The sequence below is a fragment of the Podarcis cretensis genome (genome assembly GCF_951804945.1).
Source record: "Podarcis cretensis genome assembly, chromosome: 10".
NCBI classification, from domain to species: Eukaryota; Metazoa; Chordata; class Lepidosauria; order Squamata; family Lacertidae; genus Podarcis; species Podarcis cretensis.
Genome location: NC_137179.1, coordinates 28,988,495 through 29,011,587, shown reverse-complemented (window position 1 = coordinate 29,011,587; position 23,093 = coordinate 28,988,495). Strand labels below are relative to the sequence as shown.

Genomic DNA, 23,093 nt, shown 5'->3' with positions numbered 1-23,093 from the left:
TTAAAACACACCAATCTGCTTTTAAAGGGGCACACAGTGAGTGGGCTCACACTCTCTTCTTGGGCCACATTACTTATAAGAACATAAGAGGCTGCTGGATCAGGCCAGTGGCCCATCTGGTCCAGCATCCTGTTCTCACAGTGGCCACTGAGATGCTTGCGGGAAACCCTCCAGCAGGACACAAGCACAAGAGCCCCCCTCCTGTGGTTTCCTGTGCGTCAAAGAATAGACATAAACTGAGTGGTTGAAAGATTTATGGCTCAATTATAAGAGGCCCCTTTTCTTTTGGGAGGTGTTGATTTCATCCTCCAGGTGATCTCTTTAATGAGCATCCATTCAGACTTGCTTGCTTACACAAAGCTTAGACAGTGTTTGGTCTTTATTGAGCCTTAGGTCTAACGGCATAAAGTTGATTTCGTCGATTGCACTCGGATGACAGAGCGCTTTAATCCACTTTAATTGCACAAACCTAAATTTCCGGTATGCTCTTGAATTCCTCCGACAAAATATCGGAGGAAACCTGCAACTTTCTCAGTGTCTAATTAAACATGGAAACCCTTCATTCCCCACTGGAAGAAAGTGGCTTCTCTCTTTCTTCACCAGGGGGTTGGAGAGAGCTACAGCATGAGCCCAATCCATTCCTCACCCAGATATCTTCTCCTAAACTAGGAATGCTACGAAAGAGAAGAGGCTCCCCTTCTGTGCTTCCCCCACCCCTCCATCTGCTCTTGTTTGGATGTTTGGAAGCTACACAAGTAGCTTCCCCTACAAGTCCAAAGCCTGGAGTCACAGAGTGTGATGAGAGGAAATGGCTAGCCATATGGGACAAGCAAAGATAGAAAATATCTCTTGAAATGGCATGCTTGCACATGCCCCTCCCCGGCTGCCTGGTGGGGGGAAGGGACCAGTAGGCGGGTTGAGAAACAGCCTCTCTTCCCTTTCCTTCCTAACCCACAATCTGCTGTTCAATTCGGCTTCCGTTTTGACATAACTGCCAGAGGCTTTCCGCCATCATCGCTTGCAAGCCATTAGATCTGACCGGGGGACTCAACGGAACTCCATAAGTCCGCTAGGCCACAGCCATGCAAGCCATCAAGTGTGTGGTGGTTGGAGATGGGTATGTACCATTTGCTTCAGGGGACAGGGGAGAGTGAGGGAAGGCGTGCCTCTTCCTTGGAGTAGACCCTCCCTTGCTCCGAGGCCCCAGAGCTGACAGCTTCTTTCTGTGTGTCTTTCAGAGAGGCCATGCAAGCACAGGAAGGAACTGTGACTTGCTTCAAGGGCAATCAAGGGTGGGGGAAGAGCACGCCTCAGGCCAGGAGTGGGTGACTTGTGGCCCTGTCAGATATTGTGGGGCTCCAGCTAGTGTGAGCAATGGTCCATCAGTCCCAGCTAGAATGGCCAATGGTCAGGGATGATGGGAGTCCAGCAACATCTTAGAGGGCCACAGCCCCCCCCTTTCAATATGTTGCATAAGAAGAAGGTGCTTTTCGATAAATTCTGACACAGAGTGTGTTATTTCTGTGTTGTATTTTATGGCTTTGCTTGTGGGGTCGAGGACAGATTGCAGAAGGGTATTGTGCACTTCCAAATGGCAAGTGTCTACTTTCTGTGGGAATGATTGGAGAACTTCCCTGGTCTTTCTGACAGCATATCCAGAAACAGTTGCATTCTGTTGGTTGGTGGGTTTGAAGGGTGGGACAGCAGAGTCATCTCTGAAATGAATTGCAAGTGAAGATGTGGCCCTTGTATTGGCAACCCTGCATTTAGGCCATGCTTTCTCTGCATTATACCTACATGTACCACACACACATTGCTTTCTGAATCCTTCCCTGGGATCTTTCCCTGCTGTGCTGATTAATCTGAAACACCTTTAGAAGAAGAGCCACAGCTCAGTGGTAGAATATCTGCTTTGCAACTCCAGGTATGGTTGGGAATGTCCCCTTCCTGAAACCCTGGAGCATCACAGCCAGTCAGTGTAGACAAGGTTGAGCTAGATGGACCAACCATCTACATTCCATTAGCTTGTTCACACATTACACCGATCTGCCTCAACACACGTACAACGAGTGCTTGTGTGAAAGTGTACAGCTCTTGATTTGTGCAGCTTAGGTTATCGGGTACATAGAATGGGCACTTATTGAATGTTACATGTGGATCACTGTATGAGTCTACAGCTCAATTATTTATGTACACAGGTTGTACATGCAGGTTGAATGCAGCATGTGGACACCTCTAAAGGTTCTCAAGAGAGAATATGCATGTGACCATCCACGGGCAAAAGCTTACATGGGAAAGCGGAGGCCTTTGCACCGTGGCAGCCTAAGGCACTAAGAGTTTCTATTGTGTATACGGCACCTATGTGACCCTTAAAGGTGTAACCAGAATAATCACTTCCTGGTGTCACTATAGATCGGCAATTGGGCCAGCAGCTGGAGGGGCAAGGGCTAAATGTGGACCTCTGGGAGAATACCACCTGGTCCAACAGTTTCCAAGTGAGAGGTGAAAACATGGGAGCCAGATGGATTGTGGGCTTCCCACCATGCAACAGTAGACATGTGCAGGTGGAGTTAGGCCTTTGGCCTGACACACACCTCTTCCTTTTTCTAAGAACTCCCCCAGTAAAACTAGTTGCTGATTGGGGAGAGCCAGAGTCAGAAGCCACCATGATGGATGGTGGGATGAGAAATGAGAAGTACAAAACGGGAGCATCTTTTACTGCACCAGCTTGTATAAGGTTCAGCTCAGGAAAGTGCTTGCAGTGCAAAGACTTCTTTATTGGGCAACATCTTCACCTCCTTTCTGCTGATGTGCTCTGGGTGACTCAAAAACATATTATTTTCCACAAACAGAAACAAGCTCCATACAAGCTTTCAACTTCTCTATGTCTGAGATTTGCAGCCCGATCCTCCGCATGTTTTCTTAGATGAAAGCCCGACTCATTTTAGGAATGTACAAATCTGTCAGGTTCTGGTTTCCCATTTTTGCAATCTTAAATTAACTTCTGGACATTTCCACATCATTAAAAAAATTGCACAAGGAACTTATAATCAACATTTTAATGAGAATTTCTCCTAACGCACACATTTTTAAAGGCAATTTCTGCTAATGCGCACATTTTTGGGAGGGTGTCAGTTTCCCCTAATGCAACACATTTTTGCATGTTATTTTCTAATGAACACATTTTTATACACACTTTGCCCCAGAATATGCATTTTGGTGCACATTAATTGGATGGAGAACTACAATGCAAAATTCAGAGAAGTGTGAATTTTGAAAGATGCCTAGGTTTTCATTCACACATTGTTTTGGAAAGTCCCAGTTTGATAGGCTTCCCTTTAAAAGCAAACTCAATCCCATTTCTCCCCCACCCTTCCACTTCCTTGGACTGCAACTTTAGTTTCTTGCATCTTGGATAGGATCTGTGCATGTATCTGCTAAGCAGCACTATGGACAGTTAGGGAGGAGGAGAGAAGCTTGAAGAGAAGTTTTGAATGCAGCATCAAGAGGGTGGCACATATTGCAATGCCAGGAATTTTGGATAAGGTTGTCACCTGGGCCAGCAGCAGACAAAGAGACTTTCCCACTCCCTGCACTTTACTAGTCCCTTCCTCTTAAAAATACCCCAGAGAGGAAGTCTGTAAGCTCTCTTTCTCACATATGCATGCAAATTTTAGAAAACAGAAAGCACCGTTCTCTTGAGCAATTCAGTAGGGCAAATACGTGTATGAACTAGATTACATATTCAATCTCTAACTAAAAGGATCTGGCAGATGTACCAGGTAGTGGGGGCTGAGGGGTCTTCAGGTCCCCAAAAAAAATTTCAAGGAGGGGGCTGCCCCCTCCCAAATCCTGTGTCCCTACTCTGCCTCTTCCTCCCCACCCAATGTCGTGCGGGCAGCAGGAGGTCAGGCACAGAGCCCTATTCTATCCTACTCTGCAAAAACGGCTTCCCATTTTGGCCATTGTTGAGCGCTCACCTGAGCTTCATTGGGTTCAGGTCCTAGTTTAGGTTACAATCCTATACCCACTTACCTGTGAGAAAGACCCGTTGAACTCAGTGACACTTGTTTCAGAGTAGACACATATAGGATCGCCTTGTTAAAATCTTGTATGAACCATGTCACCATCCCATGTGATGTCCTGCTCTATATACCTTCTTTTAGAGAGGCACAATCTGTAAATATGTAGAGCGGGGTATTTTCAGTGGTGGCACCCACAATGTCACAGAATATCCCCAGGCACACCCACTAATCTTTTTCACTGCTCGAGATTTGTAGCAGATTGAAACCCCACTCCACCAACCCTTTTCCCATTTATAACGTCCCCCAAAAACGTATCCAACTATCCCAGCTTTTAAATTATTGAGAGTTTTAAAAATCATTTAAATTATTTTTATTTTACTATTGCTGTGTGTTTCAACTGGTTTGCAAACATACCAGCTGCTCTGAGTTTTTGTTGTTGTTGCTGCTGTTAAATGGGAAGGTGAATTTAATGAATGAATATATGAATGAAAGTGACACCTTTTCTTGCGTTCCTTCCAGCTTTTCATTACCTTGGGATTAGAAGGGGGCCTCGGAGAGAGGCTCCCCCTTTCCCTACTGTCTGGACTTCCTGCTCTGCTTCATTAGCAGGCACATTACTGCAGAAACTGGAATAATATGTGTCATGTGCTTCTTTCCCCTTTTCTACAGAGCTGTGGGTAAAACCTGCCTCCTGATCAGCTACACCACAAATGCCTTCCCAGGAGAATACATCCCTACCGTGTGAGTATGGTGCAGCTCAGAAGCAAAGGATCTATAGGCTGTGGACCTTGAGCTTTCGAAGAATTGAGATAACGCTTATTTTTGTTTCTCCACTAAGTCTTTGGCCTGTAGAGAGAAAATAAGAAGGTAGCAAGACCCCACAGCTCATGTAAATGCAGTATCTGTGGGAATGTTGTGGATAGTAGGAGAGGATATACTGATTAAATATTATCTTTCCTCATGCTAGTGAGCTAATAGCAGCGCACCTTCCCTTGTACATTAGCAGGAAGCTAATTGGTAGATTCATTAGAATCTCTTGAGTTAAGCAATCTGGTCTAGCTTGTCCAGATCGGATTTGTTCCAGGTAAATTCCTCTTTATTCCATCTTAAAAACAATAAAGATACAACAGTCTTATTTTATTTTTATTTTTAAATAATATTTATTAAAGTTTTAAATGTTACAAAAGGAAAAAGAGATAATTCCAAGTTAAACAAAAACTTAACAACACATCACAATACTTCTTTTAAAAGTAATAAGAAGTTTACTTACATTCAGTTCACAATATAATCCTGAAGGCAGGCTTTAGCTTGTGGTTACAGATACAGAGAAAGGGGTGGATTCCACTTGTGAGGAATGAGCCCATGTGCTGCTGGCTGAGAGCCAGCAGACAGCAAAAAACATCAAGAGCATCAAGAGAAGAAGGGAAGATGGCTGCATGACTAGCCCCTTTATGGGGTCTCCCAGGGTCACACCAGTCTACCTGGTCACATGCAGGGGGAGGAAGCTCCAGACCAGGTGTGAGAGGAAGTCCTCCTGGCCAGAGTAACATCCCCCTGTGTGCCCACTCTGGGCAAACAGGCAATGTTGTATTTGACTGCCTTTTGTGATGTTACACCCCACAGTATCACAGTAATTGCATTCCTTTAGATCAGTGGTTCTCAACCTGTGGGTCCCCAGATGCTGTTGGACTACAGCTCCCATCACTCCTAGCCAGCATGGCCAGTGGTCAGGGATGGTGGGAGTTGTATTCCAACAACATCTGGGGACCCACAGGTTGAGAACCACCACTTTAGGTGAAAACTAACGGTGGAGCAGTGTGTGTGTGTATTTGGATCTGCCTAATAGTCAAGGTCTTTATTAGTTAGCCAGAGGCCACCCATTGTACAAACCCTGCTCCCCCTACACATTATTGTTGTTTAGTTTTGTCCGACTCTTTGTGACCCCATGGACAAGAGCATGCCAGGCACTCCTATCTTCCACTGCCTCCCTCAGTTTGGTCAAACTTATGCTAGTAGCTTTGAGAACACACACTGAAAACAAGATAGAAACAAAAGATCCCATCCAGCCTTCTGCACAGCACATGACCAAAAGGAAGTATATTGCTACATATATTTGTTATACGACTCGGTCTATTTCAACTGAAGATTGTGAACCAGCTTTTTCTCAAGCGGAGGACTTAGGACACCACCAGGTGGGCGGGGCATTTCTTTTTAATAGACAGGACTACAGTATTGATGACAGACCACTTTATTTAATCAAAGGGCTTCACTATCCATACCTCAGTAAAGGGTAGGACACTCTGGAGAACTTTCCAATAATATCCGAACCTCCAGGGATGTGCAGCAGCGTTGTTTAATTTATATGTAAATAATAGTATTACTGCTCTATCCAGTGTTACTTATAGTCCAGTGTAGAGAGGCTAGTTTCTCTTCTGCTGTATGTTATCTTCTCAGTATTGGAATGTGTGTTTTCAAAATGTGCTTTTTCTGCTATGTTATTATGAAATGGTTCTTATTTTTGCTATGCCATGAAATGGTTGCCATGCTGTTGTTTTGCTATGCTATTATGAAAATGTTTTTGTAGTGTGTTTGATATGCATCCCTGTTTCTTTGTTGTGAGCCGCTTTGAGCATGATTTCTTTCTGGGAAAGCAGTATACAAATAAAATGAATGCAATGGTGATATTGTTCTTGTATCCTCCTCACAAGTGGGCTTAATGAGGAGAATATGGGATTTTTGTTGTTGTAAATTTCAATCACTATTAATTAGGATAAAACACACTTCATGGCAGTTGGGAAAGCTCAGAGGCCGCATAATGTGTTTTGCTGACTACAACTCTCTGACCATTGGTCATGCTGCCCGGGGCTGATGGGTGTTGGGGTCCACAATATCTGGAGGGCACCATCTTGAGGTAGCCTGGGGCTGGAGGGACATGGTAACATTCTCAAGCTGTTCAGACTATAGCTGGGAGTCAATTGCTTCATTTGTGTATTGGTTTAGTGTAGAGAAGGGGTTTGGAAGCTCAGGCTTTCAAGACTTCTCTATCTTGGCCTTTGGGAGACTCCCTGGGTTACACCCCTTCTCCTTGTGTGTTTTCACCTGACTGGTATGTGTCCTTGAACCCTGATAATCCAGAAACGTGTGTGTAGAAATTAGCTAGCTGTGCAAAGGTAACATTGTCATGTATTGCTCCACCCACTTTTGTCTCTGGCCCCACCCATCACTGGCATGTTGCCCTCTGACTGAAAAAGGTTTCGTTTAGGCTTAGTATACATGCAGGGAGTTACTTATATGGGAGATGATTAAAGCTTTGACACATAAACACCCCTTCAATCTGAAGTGGTGCAGCCTGGAATTTTACCACTTGAGTCAGAACAGGCAGAGTAGTTGAGAGATACTTTTGAGTCACCCTAGGTGCTATTGTTGACTGCTGGGAGGTAAAAGGCTCTCTTTGCAGGATGAAATGGAATCCATTCAACTGATTTCCAAGGCAGAAGCTGTAATGCTTTATCCCTTATAAAAGCACAAGAATTCAACTTGATCCAGATCATGATCATGTAAAAAACCAATTATTAATTTTGAAAAACAAAAACCAGGCCACTGTTGTAATGCATGAGCATGCTGTGATATCACTGCAAAGGTTACGTGTTGGAATGACATGTCACGTGTTCCCTAAGTAGCAACCACAGAAAGTTAAGAGGTTTATAGAGGGCTGTAGTTATATTTTCTCCCAATGTGCGTTAAAAGAGAGGAGGAGGTGCAAAACTTTCCTGCCATTAACTTCCTTAAATTAACTTATTTAGGATCTGTCAGGTAAAACCTATGAGGTTGCATTTGTCAGGAAGCCAGAACATGAACTATATGTCCTCTCTCCCTTAAATGAAAAAGAACAGTAACAGGAAACGCCCTACTCCACCCAGATACAATAAATTTCTGTGCCACCTAATGTCTACACTATATCATGACAGTTTGCACACATTCTCCCATGCCCAATATTAAGCAATCCCCCTCTCCCCTTGCCACAGCCATCCCATAAACCCATTCCCTCTGGAGAGGCTTTCTGTGGGACACATGTGGCTGCTGGGTGAAAAAGAGGTAGACTGAGATGTTTTCCTCCTGTGAACTTCCTAAATTTGACTTAAAATGGGCAAAGATCCTCCCCTTCGAAACAGCTAATGTTATTGTAGTTGGAAGCAGTGTCCGGGTAAAAGGTAAAGGTAAAGGGACCCCTGACCATTAGGTCTAGTCGTGGCCGATTCTGGGGTTGTGGCACTCATCTCGCTTTATTGGCTGAGGGAGCCGGCGTACAGCTTCCAGGTCATGTGGCCAGCATGACTAAGCCACTTCTGGTGAACCAGAGCAGCGCACGGAAACGCCGTTTACCTTTCCGCCAGAGCGGTACCTATTTATCTACTTGCACTTTGACGTGCTTTCGAACTGCTAGGTTGGCAGGAGCAGGGACTGAGCAACGGGAGCTCACCCCATCACGGGGATTCGAACCGCTGACCTTCTGATTGGCAAGTCCTAGGCTCTGTGGTTTAACCCACAGCGCCATCCATGTCCGGGTAGAAACTGGCAAAAACTCAACTTTGCCAAAAACAACAACTGAGCAACTTTTGTGTCCAGATTTCCACTTTTTGAAATATGGCCACCCTATTAACTGTAAGCTTTAAGGAACTGACACCTACTTTTGTTACAGATTTGATAACTACTCTGCCAATGTAATGGTTGATAGCAAACCTGTAAACCTGGGGTTGTGGGATACGGCTGGCCAGGAGGACTATGACCGCTTGAGACCTCTCTCCTATCCTCAGACAGTGAGTTCCTCTTGTTTTATCATATGCATTTTCTCTGCAGTTTTGGACTCAGTTATCCATGCTCTGGTGACCTCCCTATAGCTGGACTACAGCAATGTACCATGTGTGGGGCTGCCCTTTGAGACAATCTGGAGGCTGCACCTAGTGTTGAAGGCAGCTGATAGGCTGCTAAGTGTGGCAGCTCAATGGGACAATGGATCCCTGGTCCTGAAAGCACTGCACTGGCTGCCAATGAGCTACCAGAGCCATAAGTGGCTCAGGGCACAAGCACCTGAAAGAGCAACTTTCCTAGTGTCAACCACCTCAGACTCCATGCTTGGTATACCACCTTATTGATGATTGACCTGTGTGAGGGTCTTCCCAGTGGCCTGAAGTGGACCACTCAACACTGCTTCTGCCTCTAAAGAACAAATCACATTTGACTATATTATCCTTCAGAACCAAAAGATAATAGAACTTTTTATTATGTTTATTCTGCAAAATCAAGTCATATTTTTCAGCACTGGTGTAGGCTTTGGCTTATGTTTTCCTTTTTGGTACTGCCTTTTCCCTGCTCACACAGATACAATGGAGATCAGGGCTTTTCTAACTTATATAGAAAAACAAAAGCAAATACAGTGGTACCTCTGCATGAAAAAATTGCAATAGGCCAAAATCACTTCTTCTTCCTGTTATAGACTAAGATGAACTGTCAGGTAAAGCCTGAAATGGAGCAAAGAAGTTAATATGCTGTGTCAGGTGTGGGAAACATTTTGCCATCTGGATGCTGCTGAACTACAGCTCCCATTATCCCTGGCCATTGGTCAGGCTTGCTGGGGCTGATGGGAGTTGGAGTCCAGCAGCATCAGGACTTGGAACAGATAGACCTTCAAACAAAGGGCGGTCCTCTGTAATGTAGAAAAGATGCCCACCTGCCTGTATGTGGGATGGTGACAATAATCAAAGGTAACTAACAAAGGTTATCCTAGGGTGTCAGAAGGAACATGTCCTGCCCTACAATCTTCCTCAGTTTCTAGGTTCTCTTTCACTAATTTGTGAAATAGCACTAGTAAGTTTGGGGTTTGTTCTGTCACTCAATCAGTTTAGTACATCAGTGCAATCTTTCTTCTCTAATGTTTAGCATATTATTTGTGTTGTTTATTTATTTCAGTGAAAGAGATAATTAACTCACTTATTAAAATCAATGGAACCCCCAAAAATGCTTAATGGGATTGTGCTCTATTTTTCACAGTCTAATGAAAAAACACTGGAGTGTGCTAATATTCATTTTTGTTTTTGTTTTTTAATTATTTTTATTACATTTTTCTAAATTACATTTCAAAATATTCATTTAAACAACCTGAAATCAATGACTTCCCTTCTTCTCCTACCGTGGTTCGTTTTGGATACCATACATCCCTGCATATTTTACATGAACAATCCATTCGGCAATCCATGGTTACATCCATCAAAACTTATTTACACTGTTGAATTTATCTTAATGCTACCAGTGTTTTTAAATAAACACAATTTTCACCAATATAGCCAGTAAACATTTTCCAGTCTTCTTTAAATGTGCATTCTTCTTGTTCGCTTATTCTATAAGTCAAGTCTGCAAGCTGTGCATATTCCATCAGTTTAAGTTGCCATTCATCTTTGGTTCTAATATTCATTTTGGATTGGTTTCCTGATTATATTTATTTAGTTTGATCTGCATGGTTTAATGCACTGTTTGCAGGGTTGCTGTTGTTTTCACCCCGTCACTATAACTGGCTAATGTGGAAATAATGATAGTGTCCCACCTTACAGGGTGGTTGTTAAGGATTGCTGTGATGAAGTGTGTGAGATGCTTTGAGTACTTGGGCAAAGCACTATATAAATATTTGGTGTGTTTTGTGTTTTGCTACATGAGACAGCATGAACCATCAGTGTGACTTTTAAAATGTCTGGGGTTTTTTTATGCCCACAGGACGTCTTCCTCATCTGCTTCTCTCTAGTCAGCCCCGCATCTTATGAGAATGTCCGTGCTAAGGTGAGATCATCCTGGTGTTTGTGCAATGGAGGAAAGAGGCACAGGGCACGTGAGAAATTGATCATATATGGTCTCGAGGCCCGCTGCAGCGTGGAAAACGTGGTGACCCTGGACGTGGTGACCCAGGGACTGGCTGGATGAAAAGGAGTAGTGGGAGGCACCGGCCAGGGAACCCCCAAGGGAAACCCCAGAGGAGGAAGACTGAGAGCCAGGGGACTGGTGGTGGGACACCGAGGAGAGGTCAGAGGGAGAAGATGGGGTGGAGGTGATGGATGCTGAAGGGGCTACAGCAGTGGCGTCGCAACGGGGGGCAGGGGGGCGGAGTACTCCGGGTTACATGTCTGCAGGGGTGACAAGAAGTCACCTCGCGGGGGCTCACGGCGGCACGAGCAGCCATCGCGCTGCTGCAGCCGCATGTGAAAAATCCTCTGCTTGCGGCTGTAGCCACAAGCAGAGGATCCCGGCACTGATGGCAAACCACTAAGTACAGCGCATGTGCAGCATCTGTATGTAGCGCCATTGCACATGTGCTGTATAGCACCGTTGCAGTTCCGTACGGGTGGTTCCGGGACCCTCTGCTCGTGGCTGCAGCTGCAAACGGAGGATCCTCCATTCGCAGCTGTAGCAGTGACTGAGGGATCCCAGCACCATCCATACAGTGCTGGAGCGGCGCTGGTGGCAAACCGCTATACAGCACATGTGCGGCATCACTGCATACAATGCATGTATCCTGGGTGTCACGTCGCCTTTCTTCGCCCCTGGGCAACCGGGCTTGGTGAGCAGGAAGAGCAGTTCAGACTATGAGGCTGAAGCAGAGGAGGTCAAGAGACTGCTGAAGAATCCAGGAAGTCTCCCTCTCCTGCTGAGACCAGCTCCCCTCTCCCCTGGTCTCCAAGAACTCAGAGAGTAATGAGAAGAGCAGAACAGAGAACAGGGGTGCACAGATGCAGTTTGAGACTGCTTGGAAAACATTTGGGAGAGGAGGAGCCTTAGAAAGGGTGGGAGGCAGGGACCTGGCAACTGTTCCATAGGAACAAGACCTACTGGGGAGTGTTGCTGACACCTCTAGGCTGAGTTGCATGTTCCTTTTATAAAGAGTGAATTTCACTGACAACAGAGCAGGGGCAGAGGAAGGGGGCGGACAGCCCCAGGTATCTTCACTGAGGGGTTGACATTTGGCGCACCGAGCGCCTGTGACTCCCAAACCTACCCCAAGCCGTTGGGGAAGGGGGGAGTTGCGCCGCTTTGCCACCGGCATTCCCCCCTTCCCCCTTCATTTTGACAGCTCAGGGGAGGCTTTGGAGTCAGTGTGACAACTCCAAATGTCAGTGTGCCAAATGTCCACCATCAGCAGCCCGCTCCACCCCCGTAGGCAGCTCACTCTGCCCCCGGCTGCAGGGGGGGTGCCGCTCCATGCACCCAAGTGGCAATCCTGCATCTGGGAGGGCACCCTCCATGCCCCACCCCCTCGAGAGCACACCCCGCCCTCCTCAGGAGCACATCCACCCTGGACAGTGCAGCCACTGGAACAGAGCTCTGCTTCCTTTATTGCTGATCTGCCTCTGACTCCAGCCCTGACAGCTTTGATCCCTTGCAATGGACAAATTTGCAAGGGCTTAGTCCCGGGGTCCATTGAACTGCCAATGCCTAGGTTTTGAAAGACCACCTCCTTTCCTTTGTACCATCATGAGTGTTAAGATCCACTATGAAGATCAGCTTGTACCATCATTGTTAAGAACAAAATGAGTCCCAGAGACATCAAGTGATGCTGCCAGAAATCTGCCAAGGAACCAGTGTTGCTTCCACTTCCTCCTCCCCACCTGTGCTGTCACTTCCGCTTTCTCCTCTGTCCACACCTCCCCACTGTTTCTCTTCCTGTCTGTGGGTGGCTTCCTCCCACACACCTGCCTGCAGAAAATGGACTTCAACAGGATGGAGGGGTGGGGGGATACAAAAGTGGAACTGGGGCTGCCTGTGACACATGGGTAGAGGCCAGCAGCATGATGAATGGAAGGTGGGGGCACCATGCAAACCTGGAGCTGGCCCTAGGCAAAAAATATGTGATACAAGAGTTCCATGATGAAACCTCCTGGTTATTGACTGGTTGTGCTTCAGAAACAGTTGTGGAGAGGTCTGGGTTTCATCAGAGCAGCAGCATTGGGGAGGCGATGCTTAACTGTTTCCTCCTGTGCCACTTTTCCAGTTTAAATTTACTCCCCACCCACATCCCAAAGATACTATTTGCTGGATCTGGGGTGTGTGTGTGTGTGTGTGTGTGTGTGTGTGTGTGTGTGTGTGTAAATATAGATGCCTGTATTTATTTCCCCACTATTACCAGCATAGGGATGAAAAGATCAAACTCCTCATCTCCAGCACACATATCGAAATCAGAGCCCCAGGCTGCTTTAAAATTAAATTTTTCTTAAAAGATTCCCCTATTATGAATAGGGATGGTGTGAATCAGCCCTTGCCAAGCTAGTGCCATCCAGATGTTTTGTACTGCAACTCCCAAACATCTGGAAGGCTCCACCTCGGCAAAGGTGGTAATTTTAGATTTGTTTTGATCCAGCAAGACAATTCTTATCGTCTGTAAAGTGTTTGCTAGATAGACTACAATGATACAAAATGTAGCCCCTTCCTTCCTTCCTTCCTTCCTTCCTTCCTTCCTTCCTTCCTTCCTTTCTTTCTTTCTTTCTTTCTTTCTTTCTTTCTTTCTTTCTTTCTGTTTCTCGCCTCACCCTTCCCACTTCAAATCTTGAACTTTCTTCTAGTGGTTCCCTGAAGTACGGCATCACTGCCCTAGCACTCCCATGATCCTCGTGGGCACAAAGCTGGATCTCCGAGATGACAAGGACACCATAGAGAAGCTCAAAGAGAAGAAGTTGGCACCCATTACGTACCCACAAGGCCTTGCGCTGGCCAAGGAAATTGGTATGTGAGGGTGAGGTGGTGGGCGGAGATGCCCCAATTCAAACTGGGGCTGTTTAAATTGTGGAAACCAGCATAAGAACATGTTGGGTCAGGGGCGTGACCCATCTAGTCACAGTGGCCAACCAGATGCCTATTGGAAGCTCGCAGTTGGGACATGAGTGCAACAAGACTCGCCACTTCCAATTCTGGAAGGATCTGTCCATTTCAGGTCTCTACTTTTCTCATTTTCCCAGCCTTAAATTCAGTTTGAAATTTCAATTTGAAATTTACAGTTGATTCCCCACTTACATGGGGCATACGTTCCGCGTGCCCGCACACATAGAATCATAGAATCATAGAATCATAGAGTTGGAAGAGACCACAAGGGCCATCGAGTCCAACCCCCTGCCAAGCAGGAAACACCATCAGAGCACTCCTGACATATGGATGTCAAGCCTCTGCTTAAAGACCTCCAAAGAAGGAGACTCCACCACACTCCTTGGCAGCAAATTCCACTGTCGAACAGCTCTTACTGTCAGGAGGTTCTTCCTAATGTTTAGGTGGAATCTTCTTTCTTGTAGTTTGGAACCATTGCTCCGTGTCCGCTTCTCTGGAGCAGCAGAAAACAACCTTTCTCCCTCCTCTATGTGACATCCTTTTATATATTTGAACATGGCTATCATATCACCCCTTAACCTCCTCTTCTCCAGGCTAAACATGCCCAGCTCCCTTAGCCGTTCCTCATAAGGCATCGTTTCCAGGCCTTTGACCATTTTGGTTGCCCTCCTCTGGACACGTTCCAGTTTGTCAGTGTCCTTCTTGAACTGTGGTGCCCAGAGCTGGACACAGTACTCCAGGTGAGGTCTGACCAGAGCAGAATACAGTGGCACTATTACTTCCCTTGATCTAGATGCTATACTCCTATTGATGCAGCCCAGAATTGCATTAGCTTCTTTAGCTGCCGCGTCACACTGTTGGCTCACTGTTCACACATAAGTGAAATTTCCAAAAGTGGGGAGCACCCCCTTAACACCCTATAAATGCCCTCCCTGCTGCTCACTCTCCAATCCATAACAAAAGCACTGTATCTTAAAATTCTCACAACTAGAATCGAAGCTCTAGGACTGCCAGGAGGCTGGAGGACATGTGGGAAACCGGTGGCTGCTGCTGCACTACCCTGCACATCAGCCGTTGGGCGGGGAGGCTGAGCAGCATAAACAAAGCCCTGCTATGCCTCTGGTGTCTTTGGGGCTTCCTCCACCCTCACCCACGTCCTCTTTGGGTTCTGGGGTGGGTCTCTCTCTCCCCCGCCATTTCCTGGTTGGAATTTAATTATTTCATTATTTCCTGTCACTGCGCATGTGTGCAGTTGTGTGCAAGTCAATCACACATAAGTGGGAAGACGCCTGTATTCATTTTCACAAATATTCCTCAGCATTTCAGTGTGAATTTCTCCTTGTGAACACATTTTTGGTATGCATTTTTAATGAATGTGCACATGGCCACGTCAAAAGTGTGGGGGGGGGCTCCTTGCCTGATTCTGTGCATGCTCCTCCCTATGCATCAATGCTGCTCTCCAGTTCTCATATCTATATTGCAGCAGAGCCATTTTTCTACCATTGCACAAACTGCATTGGGTGAATTGGTGCCTATGCTACTCCTCTAGGACACTGCCTGCTTGCACCATCTTAGAATGATGCACACTGCTTTTGCTAGCAGAGGATACAATGGAGCCCATTCGCAGAGGAGATTGCTTGTGAAGGAAGGCTGCAGCCTTTTTGCCTCAGATGCCAAGACGTGCAGGATGACCTCACTATCAGTAGTTCATCCGACTGCTTTTGCCTTAACTGTGAGCATTGGAGATGCTGGTCTTTTCAGACTTCCTCTTCCTCCTCTCCACTCCCTGGCCTTTTCTGTCCGGAACTGGTCTTCAAAAGTTCTGTCAGTTGAAACACTGTTCAGCCACAACTTCCTTTTCCTGCCGTGTGGTCTGGTGCTAACCAGCAAAGGGTAACATGCTGCACTCGCTCATTCTCAAGGCCCCTTTCTCTCATTGTACAAGCAACCCCGTTCTTTCCTGCATAGGTGAATTCATCTTTCCTTTCCACCGCAGCTCCAAGACCTAAGTGGTTGGGCATTTGGGGATACATAGGTTGAGCAAGAGCCTAATTTGTTCAGGACTTGGCAAATTAATATGATGAATTAGGTTCCTAGGGCAGCCAAGAGACAACAAGTTTAAAACAGTGAATAAATAAAGGAAGCATATAGACAAATGCAGAAAATGAAAGCAAACGAATAAAGCACCAGACTGTTTAAACAAATGGTGAAATCTATTTGCTGTATGTTACAGCAGTTCTGCAGATGGAGCAGCACTTGGTGGTCAAAGTCCAGGGCCCATCAGCTCATTACACACCCCATGACCAGCCAAAGAACAAGAAGATGGCAGCATCAAAGAGGCTTGGTGTTAAGCTGAGACAGACATCTTGGGGCCCACTAGAGCCTACATGGTCACTGCAGCTTCCTTTTTTCTTATTTTTAAAAACATATTATCACCAGGGAGCAACCAAGCCAGGCACATTCACAGCTGCAGATGCTCATTATTATGTTTCACTTATTAGAATGAAAGGTCCGTACAGTTAAAGCTATGGTTTTCCCAATAGTGATGTATGGAAGTGAGAGCTGGACCATAAAGAAGGCTGATCGCCGAAGAATTGATGCTTTTGAATTATGGTCTGGAGGAGACTCTTGAGAGTCCAATGGACTGCACGAAGATCCAACCTATCCATTCTGAAGGAAATCAGCCCTGAGTGCTCACTGGAAGGACAGATTGTGAAGCTGAGGCTCCAATACTTTGGCCACCTCATGAGAAGAGAAGACTCCCTGGAAAAGACCCTGATGCTGGGAAAGATGGAGGGCACAAGGAGAAGGGGACGACAGAGGATGAGATGGTTGGACAGTGTTCTCGAAGCTACCAGCATGAGTTTGAGCAAACTGTGGGAGGCAGTGGAAGACAGAAGTGCCTGGCATGCTCTGGTCCATGGGGTCATGAAGAGTCGGACACGACTAAACGACTAAACAACAACAAAAATTGTAGAGTTAAAAGGAACCCTGAGGTCCAACCCCACTGCAATGCAGGAATCCTGTCCACAGCCTTCCCTGAGTGGGCTCAAACCACCAATCTTCTGGTTAACAATGAGACGCACTCATCTATTACTGTTTTCTGTCACCTATTTATCACCTGATTTATCACCAAATCAATGTGTTTGTGTGTTCAGATCCAGAAACCTCCCCCCTAAATAAATTCACACATGACTCAAATTTTGGTTTTGGTTTTTGGCAGAATTTAGGCCACAACTTTATTGATTACAGAAAGTGACTGGTTGCATATGCTCTGGTTCGACTAGCTCCCTGCCATGAAGGTAGCACTGACCCAGGGTTCCAGCATAGGTCAGCCAAGGGTGAACACCTGCATATGCGGAAAGCTGGGAATGGGCTAACTCCGCCACCCAAATGTCCCCCTGGACTCAGGCACGGGCACAACCCCCTCTCAGGGCTTGACCAAACCATCGAGTCCCTGGATTCCTTTAACGGATTCACATAGGGATGGCGAGAGCATTCTCCCATCTCTATCACCTGAACCAGAGCCTATCCACAACCTTACAAGTTGCGACGATTTGCTACGCGGCAGGCTAAACCCAAATGGCAACAGCCAGTCAGCAGTGGGGAAAATTCCTACCATGCCCCTGTCCCAATGACAGGCGACACACGATGACATAGCAAGATCAAGCGCAACGCCCTAAAAGTAGGGAGAGGTGGGCGGGTGTTCCGAATGCATGTGCCGAAAGAGGGAGCTCTGGGTCACGTGCATGGGTATAAATAGGTCCCTCAAACCGTTTGGACTGCGTCCCATTGGCCAGATTGCACCCAGCTTCGAGGGACCTACCAATCGGGTGTTGTGGCTGTCCAAACGTACCCACCCACAACACAGGGTGTCGGTTATCCAGGTCTCACTGCAATATGTGCCCTCTTTAAGGGAGGACCTGATTTAGCAACAGGGCAGCAGAAGCAAGTTCCCATTTTGTCCCTGTACTCATGATGATGCTGTGATTTATTTGAGTTTAAAAAGCACTCCTTCCTCAGAATGTTTTTTTGTATTCACAGATGCAGTGAAGTACCTCGAGTGCTCAGCACTGACTCAGCGCGGCCTGAAAACAGTGTTTGATGAGGCAATTCGGGCAGTTCTCTGTCCACAACCCACAAAGACAAAGAAAAGGGGGTGCAGTATCCTTTAAGGGTAAGTAAGTAAGTAAGTAAGTACTGGCAAAGGCCTTCGTCTGTCTTGGCCCTCACTGCCAGATGAAGAGCTCTGATGTCCTGTTTGGTTTCTGCCAAGAACTTTGATACTTAAATCAGAATGGTACATAAACAAGGCATGGTTACAAGGTGCAGCAGGTGTACCAGAGGACCAGCTATGTGGCTAGGTGGAAGCTAAGACACTGATTCAATGAGCGACACTTTTTGGAAGGATGGGACAGGTCACAACACTTAGTGTGGCAAATGGACAGAGCCCTGAGACTGGGCAAGCAAGCAAGCAGTTCTCTGAGTGTGTTGAGCTTGAAGAGTCTGTTCATGCCAGGGCCAGCATCCCTTCATCTTGGGAGGTGGAACCGATTCTGGCTCAACATCTGATTCACTCTTAGCGGCTTACCACTGCCTCCAGTCCTACCTAAGCTGCCACCCCCTCCACCAGTTCCTGAACCACTTGTATCTTAACAGAGATTGTGGGAAAGAGACCTGAAGACACCAGATAATGAGACTGTGGCTGGGAGGGAAAACCGTAAAACAGAATCATTCTGTGACTTGCTGTTAATTCCCTTATACAGATTGGGAATTCAGAGATACCTCACCATGGATGGGAGAGCAAATAGGAACCAACTCCCTGTTATATTGGTTCAGATGTAATAAACAGAAACAAGGAAAGGTGCAGCAAGTGAAATCAAGAGACCAATTGTTAAAATATGTTTTTGGCCCTGGAAATTTCCCCCGAAATATGGGCTTTCAGAAAATGAAAGAAAAACGAGACTATTCTGCCTGGATTAGAGAGGACATAACCAGATTCAAAGACACTATATTTCAGGGGGTTATGGTCTCATAAAGCCAATTAGCAGAAAAGCAAGTCAATCTCCATCTGCCGATTTTTGCAGTATCTGCCAATAAGGAGCTATACTGAAAATATTACAAGAGCAGTAGATATAGAAAGGGATCCCATGTTATTTGAGAAAATTAGTTTCTGGAAAAGAAAAAATGTTTGCTGTCTAAAAGGTATAAAATTTTAGTAGTCCCAAGTGGTCGCAAAATCAGTATTGCAAAACAGAATTGGGAGAGTTCACTGTGACTATATTGGAGGTACAGAGGAATTATGTGTACAGGCCTTTGTAAGATAGGTAATAGATGCAGTACTCCCCCCCCCAGGTGGTACTCAAGGGCACGCAGTACCAGCACCTCTCTTTTTTGTTGTTAAAAATGTAGCGTTTACTGTAACAACTTCATGGTGAGTACCGGCAGCTATTTTTCTAGGGGGAAAGTACTGGATAGATGGAAATTCAAAGGAGAAATTCACAAAGCAACACCTAGGCAGAATTATACCCCAGTCACTATACCAAATATATTCCTAGCTGTGTCACACATGCATTCAAAGTGTAGGAGAAGAAAGGAACTTTCGCTCACATCTGGTGGGACTGCAGCCTGGTTAATGAATCCTGGCAAACAACAATTCAAAGCCTAAGAGATATCACAAGCTTAGAGTTTCAATTAAACCCTCTAACAATATTTGGGGGACATGTTAAAAACCAATTAGGGAGAGACTATATAACTATAATTAGTTACACATATGCTAGCTGACTTTGCTAGCAAAAGCTTGGAGAACATCCTGTGTCCCGACAGCTGATCAATGGAAGATCTGGAACAGTATGGTCATTGATTAAATTGCTGGTTGCAAACTATTATGGAAAGGGGAAATACAGACTTTTTAAAGAACTCAGATGTCTTTTATTCGGCAATGGAATCAAAATAGACCAGATGAATGAGTGACTGCAGATTTTCTAAGCATGAGATGAGTTTCTGATGCTATATGTGTGTGTACATAGGATAGAAATAAGGTTTGTAGATCTTAACATATGCACCCTAACTTCCCCCAGAGAATCCTGGGAACTGTAGTTTTGTTAAGGGTGATGGGAATTGTAGCTCTGTGAGGTGGTGGTAAACTACCACTATCAGGATTCCTTGGGGAAGTTGTTTGCTTTAAATTTACTTTAAAATTTCATTTATTCAACCTGTAGTTCCACCCATTTACCGGTCATGTGAAGGGGCTCTACTTTAATTAAAATTCAGGGGCAGCCCCACTTTCCCCTCAACGATTCACTGAATGCATAAGGGAGGAATGAGTGATTTCCCCACTTACACATTTAGTAAGAAAGTCAAGAAAATTTGGATGGACGCTCAACTGAATATGAGAGGGAAGCTTGCTGAAAATAGATGTTTCCTGATACAGTGGTACCTCGCAAGACGAATGCCTCGAAAGACGAAAAACTCGCAAAACGAAAGAGTTTTTCATTTTTTGAGTTGCTTCGCAAGATGGATTTCCCTATGGGCTTGCTTCGCAAGATGGAAACGTCTTGCAAGTTTGTTTCCTTTGTCTTGCAAGTTTGTTTCCTTTTTCTTAAAACCGTGCATTCACTTCGAGGAGCAACTCATAGCACGTGGTGTGGTAGCCTTTTTTGAGGTTTTTGAAGACTTTGGTGATTTTTGAAGCTTTTCCAAAGTCCGTGCTTCGCAAGACGAAAAAATCGCAAGACGAAAAAACTCGCGGAACGAATTAATTTCGTCTTGCGAGGCACCACTGTACTATCCAAACAGGAGTTCCTACTGCTGCTTGGGCATCTAACACAATTAGAAACTGCTCTCCTGACTCTGCTTTAGTCAGCAGCAGCCAGGCTGATGGTATCATCTGTACTCTTGCTCTCCTTCCCCCAAGACCAGTCTTTAATGAGTGGCTCTAGTTACCCTCAACAACAAAGGGCAGAGGAGCTGAAAGAAGAAAGTGTTGCCAGGAGTCCAAGAGAAGTCCCAGTGAACCAGCCCACCATTGCTCTTTCTTTCCTCATTTTTTTGTTTGTTAGAGCTGTGGACAGCTGTCCATCGAGCAAAGACCATGAATAGAACCACAAGTCTCCCACACACTTTCCCCAAAGGAAACCTGACCTTATGAAGGATGCTTGGACGTCCCCACTGCAGTGCCACATGGAAGTCTCACTTGCGGACGGCGCAGACTGACTCTTTTTATTTGCCTTCCAGATTCCAGACCTGGCTCCCTCACCCAATGAATTTGCTCCTTTCTCTGGGCTTTGCTGATTGGAAAGAGACTGAAGACTGGATTCCTCTCCTGTATCTCCCGAAGTGATGCCAGTGAAGAGTTTTGAGATTTTTTAGGGGTGGTGGTAGATGCTTCCACACTAGTTATTTAGTCTGGAATTGCCTCCTGGAATTCCTCACTTGTTAGGAAGCCTCCCCATTACACCATATTTAGTCTGCTGTGTTATTCTGTTTTTCTGATTCATTGGCCTGTGGTTTCCACCCCCACCCCACCCCCAACCTGATCTATGGCTATTGTGTTAAAAAAAAGTTTAGTGCAATTGTAGCACCAGTCTCTTCAGTGTGGACAGGAAAAGCGCTATTAAGGGGTTTCAAGGCTTCTGTACTTTCCAGTTCCTCTTTGAAGGTTTATTCTGTTTTATTGCTTCCTGTTGATCTTGGCTAAAGGATTTTTGGTTAACAGAGTGTACTTTGCACTGTTAATAGCCTTTCTAAATTGCTCCAATGACAGTTCCTCTCCCTGTGGATGGGAGAGGAGCTTCTAATTACTGCTTTCATCTCACTATACCTTTATTTACTTATTTTAATAGTGAGATAGCATCATAAAAGTGCTATTTCACCATTAACCAAAGAAAAGAGGGGGGAATAAGAGAAAATAAGTAGTTAACATCTTTCCTCCCCCCTACCACAAATCCCTGTGGGAAGAGAAACTTACCCTGGGGCAATTTAGAAACACCATTCAGCATTTTCAACGTATACCAACATGAAATAGTAAAACAGAAGGCTTTTGAATAGCATTGGAAAGGACCTTTGCTGAATGGGCCTTTCTTCTGAGTAATTAATGGATGATCTCGACCCTTGTATTGCTGGAGAATACCGCGCTTTGTAAAGTTTCTTGTGTGGTAACTCTGTTTTAATTCCACTTCTAGCCAATTGTATAAAAGCAGTGCTTCAGCTGTGCTAAAGGGCTCTTGTGTGCAAGTGCCCTTGTTCTCTGAAATCTCTCCATGTAACCTCTCTGTTCCTGATCACAGCATCGCAAACAAGGCTCAATAAAGGCTCAATAAATATCTCTGCCACCCTTGACTTATGCTGGTTCTAAAGAACTATGATAAAGAGACGGGTATTCAGGGCTGGGCCTCTCTGATGATGACATGTCTGCTACTTAGCTAAGAAGCTGTAACTCACACATTGCATCTCGTTTTGCAAAGCATCATGACAACTCTGACCTACATCAAATCCTCATCCTGGGACCTTGGGGATGTTCTGAGGGATTTTTGACCAATTATGGAGTCCAAGCTAAAGGAGATGTGATGTGTCATAGATAAGTCAGGGCCATGGTCACTTTTGCCTCAAAAGGCATAGTTCCAGTCCTTTGCTTAAGCCAGTCAGGTGCCCAAGTTCCTTGATACGGGGAAGAAAGACTCACTTCATCATTGGGTGGTCTGTCCCATGTTGCTGGGTCATCTCTGTGTGTAGGTAAGCAACTCAAGATTTCCTCCCAGAGATGCTACCTTCTTTCCCTCACCTTCATGATCCTGACATACCAGGATCTGGGAAGAGTGGGTTGTTGTGGGCTTCCTCCCTCTTCCCATTGGTTAGTTCCTTCCCCCCTCTGCCCCCACTTGCATGATTGGTTACAGTCCTCCAATCCTTCTCTCCTCATTCAGGAACCTTTTGAAAGGACTTCTGGGATCCCAGCATTCTGTCACCTCTAGTCCAGCCATGTAAACTCATGATCGGGGCGGCTGAGCTGTGGGGTCATACGGGGTCACAAGTGGTATGACCCCAGACAGGAGGCAATGGCAAGAAAGCAGCCTGCAAGAGCCACTTGGACATTTAACAGGCCAGAAGAAGGGATGTGAGGAAGACTCAGTCAGGTTTATTTCTGTGATCTAAGGTCACATTCACACCATTTAAAGCACTATGATACCACTTCAAACAGTGATATAGCTTCCC

At 45.6% G+C, this 23,093-nt stretch overlaps 1 protein-coding gene across 1 annotated transcript; it reads left to right on the top strand.

Moving 5' to 3' along the window:
• Positions 1–950: 950 nt before the first annotated feature.
• On the top strand, positions 951–22,218 carry RAC2 (Rac family small GTPase 2). Its single transcript, XM_079993139.1, has 7 exons — positions 951–1,117; positions 4,695–4,766; positions 8,725–8,842; positions 10,791–10,853; positions 13,625–13,784; positions 17,925–18,057; positions 21,117–22,218. Exons 1-6 carry the CDS (start codon positions 1,083–1,085, stop codon positions 18,053–18,055), a joined length of 579 nt encoding a protein of 192 aa, XP_079849265.1. The 5' UTR covers positions 951–1,082; the 3' UTR covers positions 18,056–18,057; positions 21,117–22,218.
• The last annotated feature ends 875 nt before the right edge of the window (positions 22,219–23,093 follow it).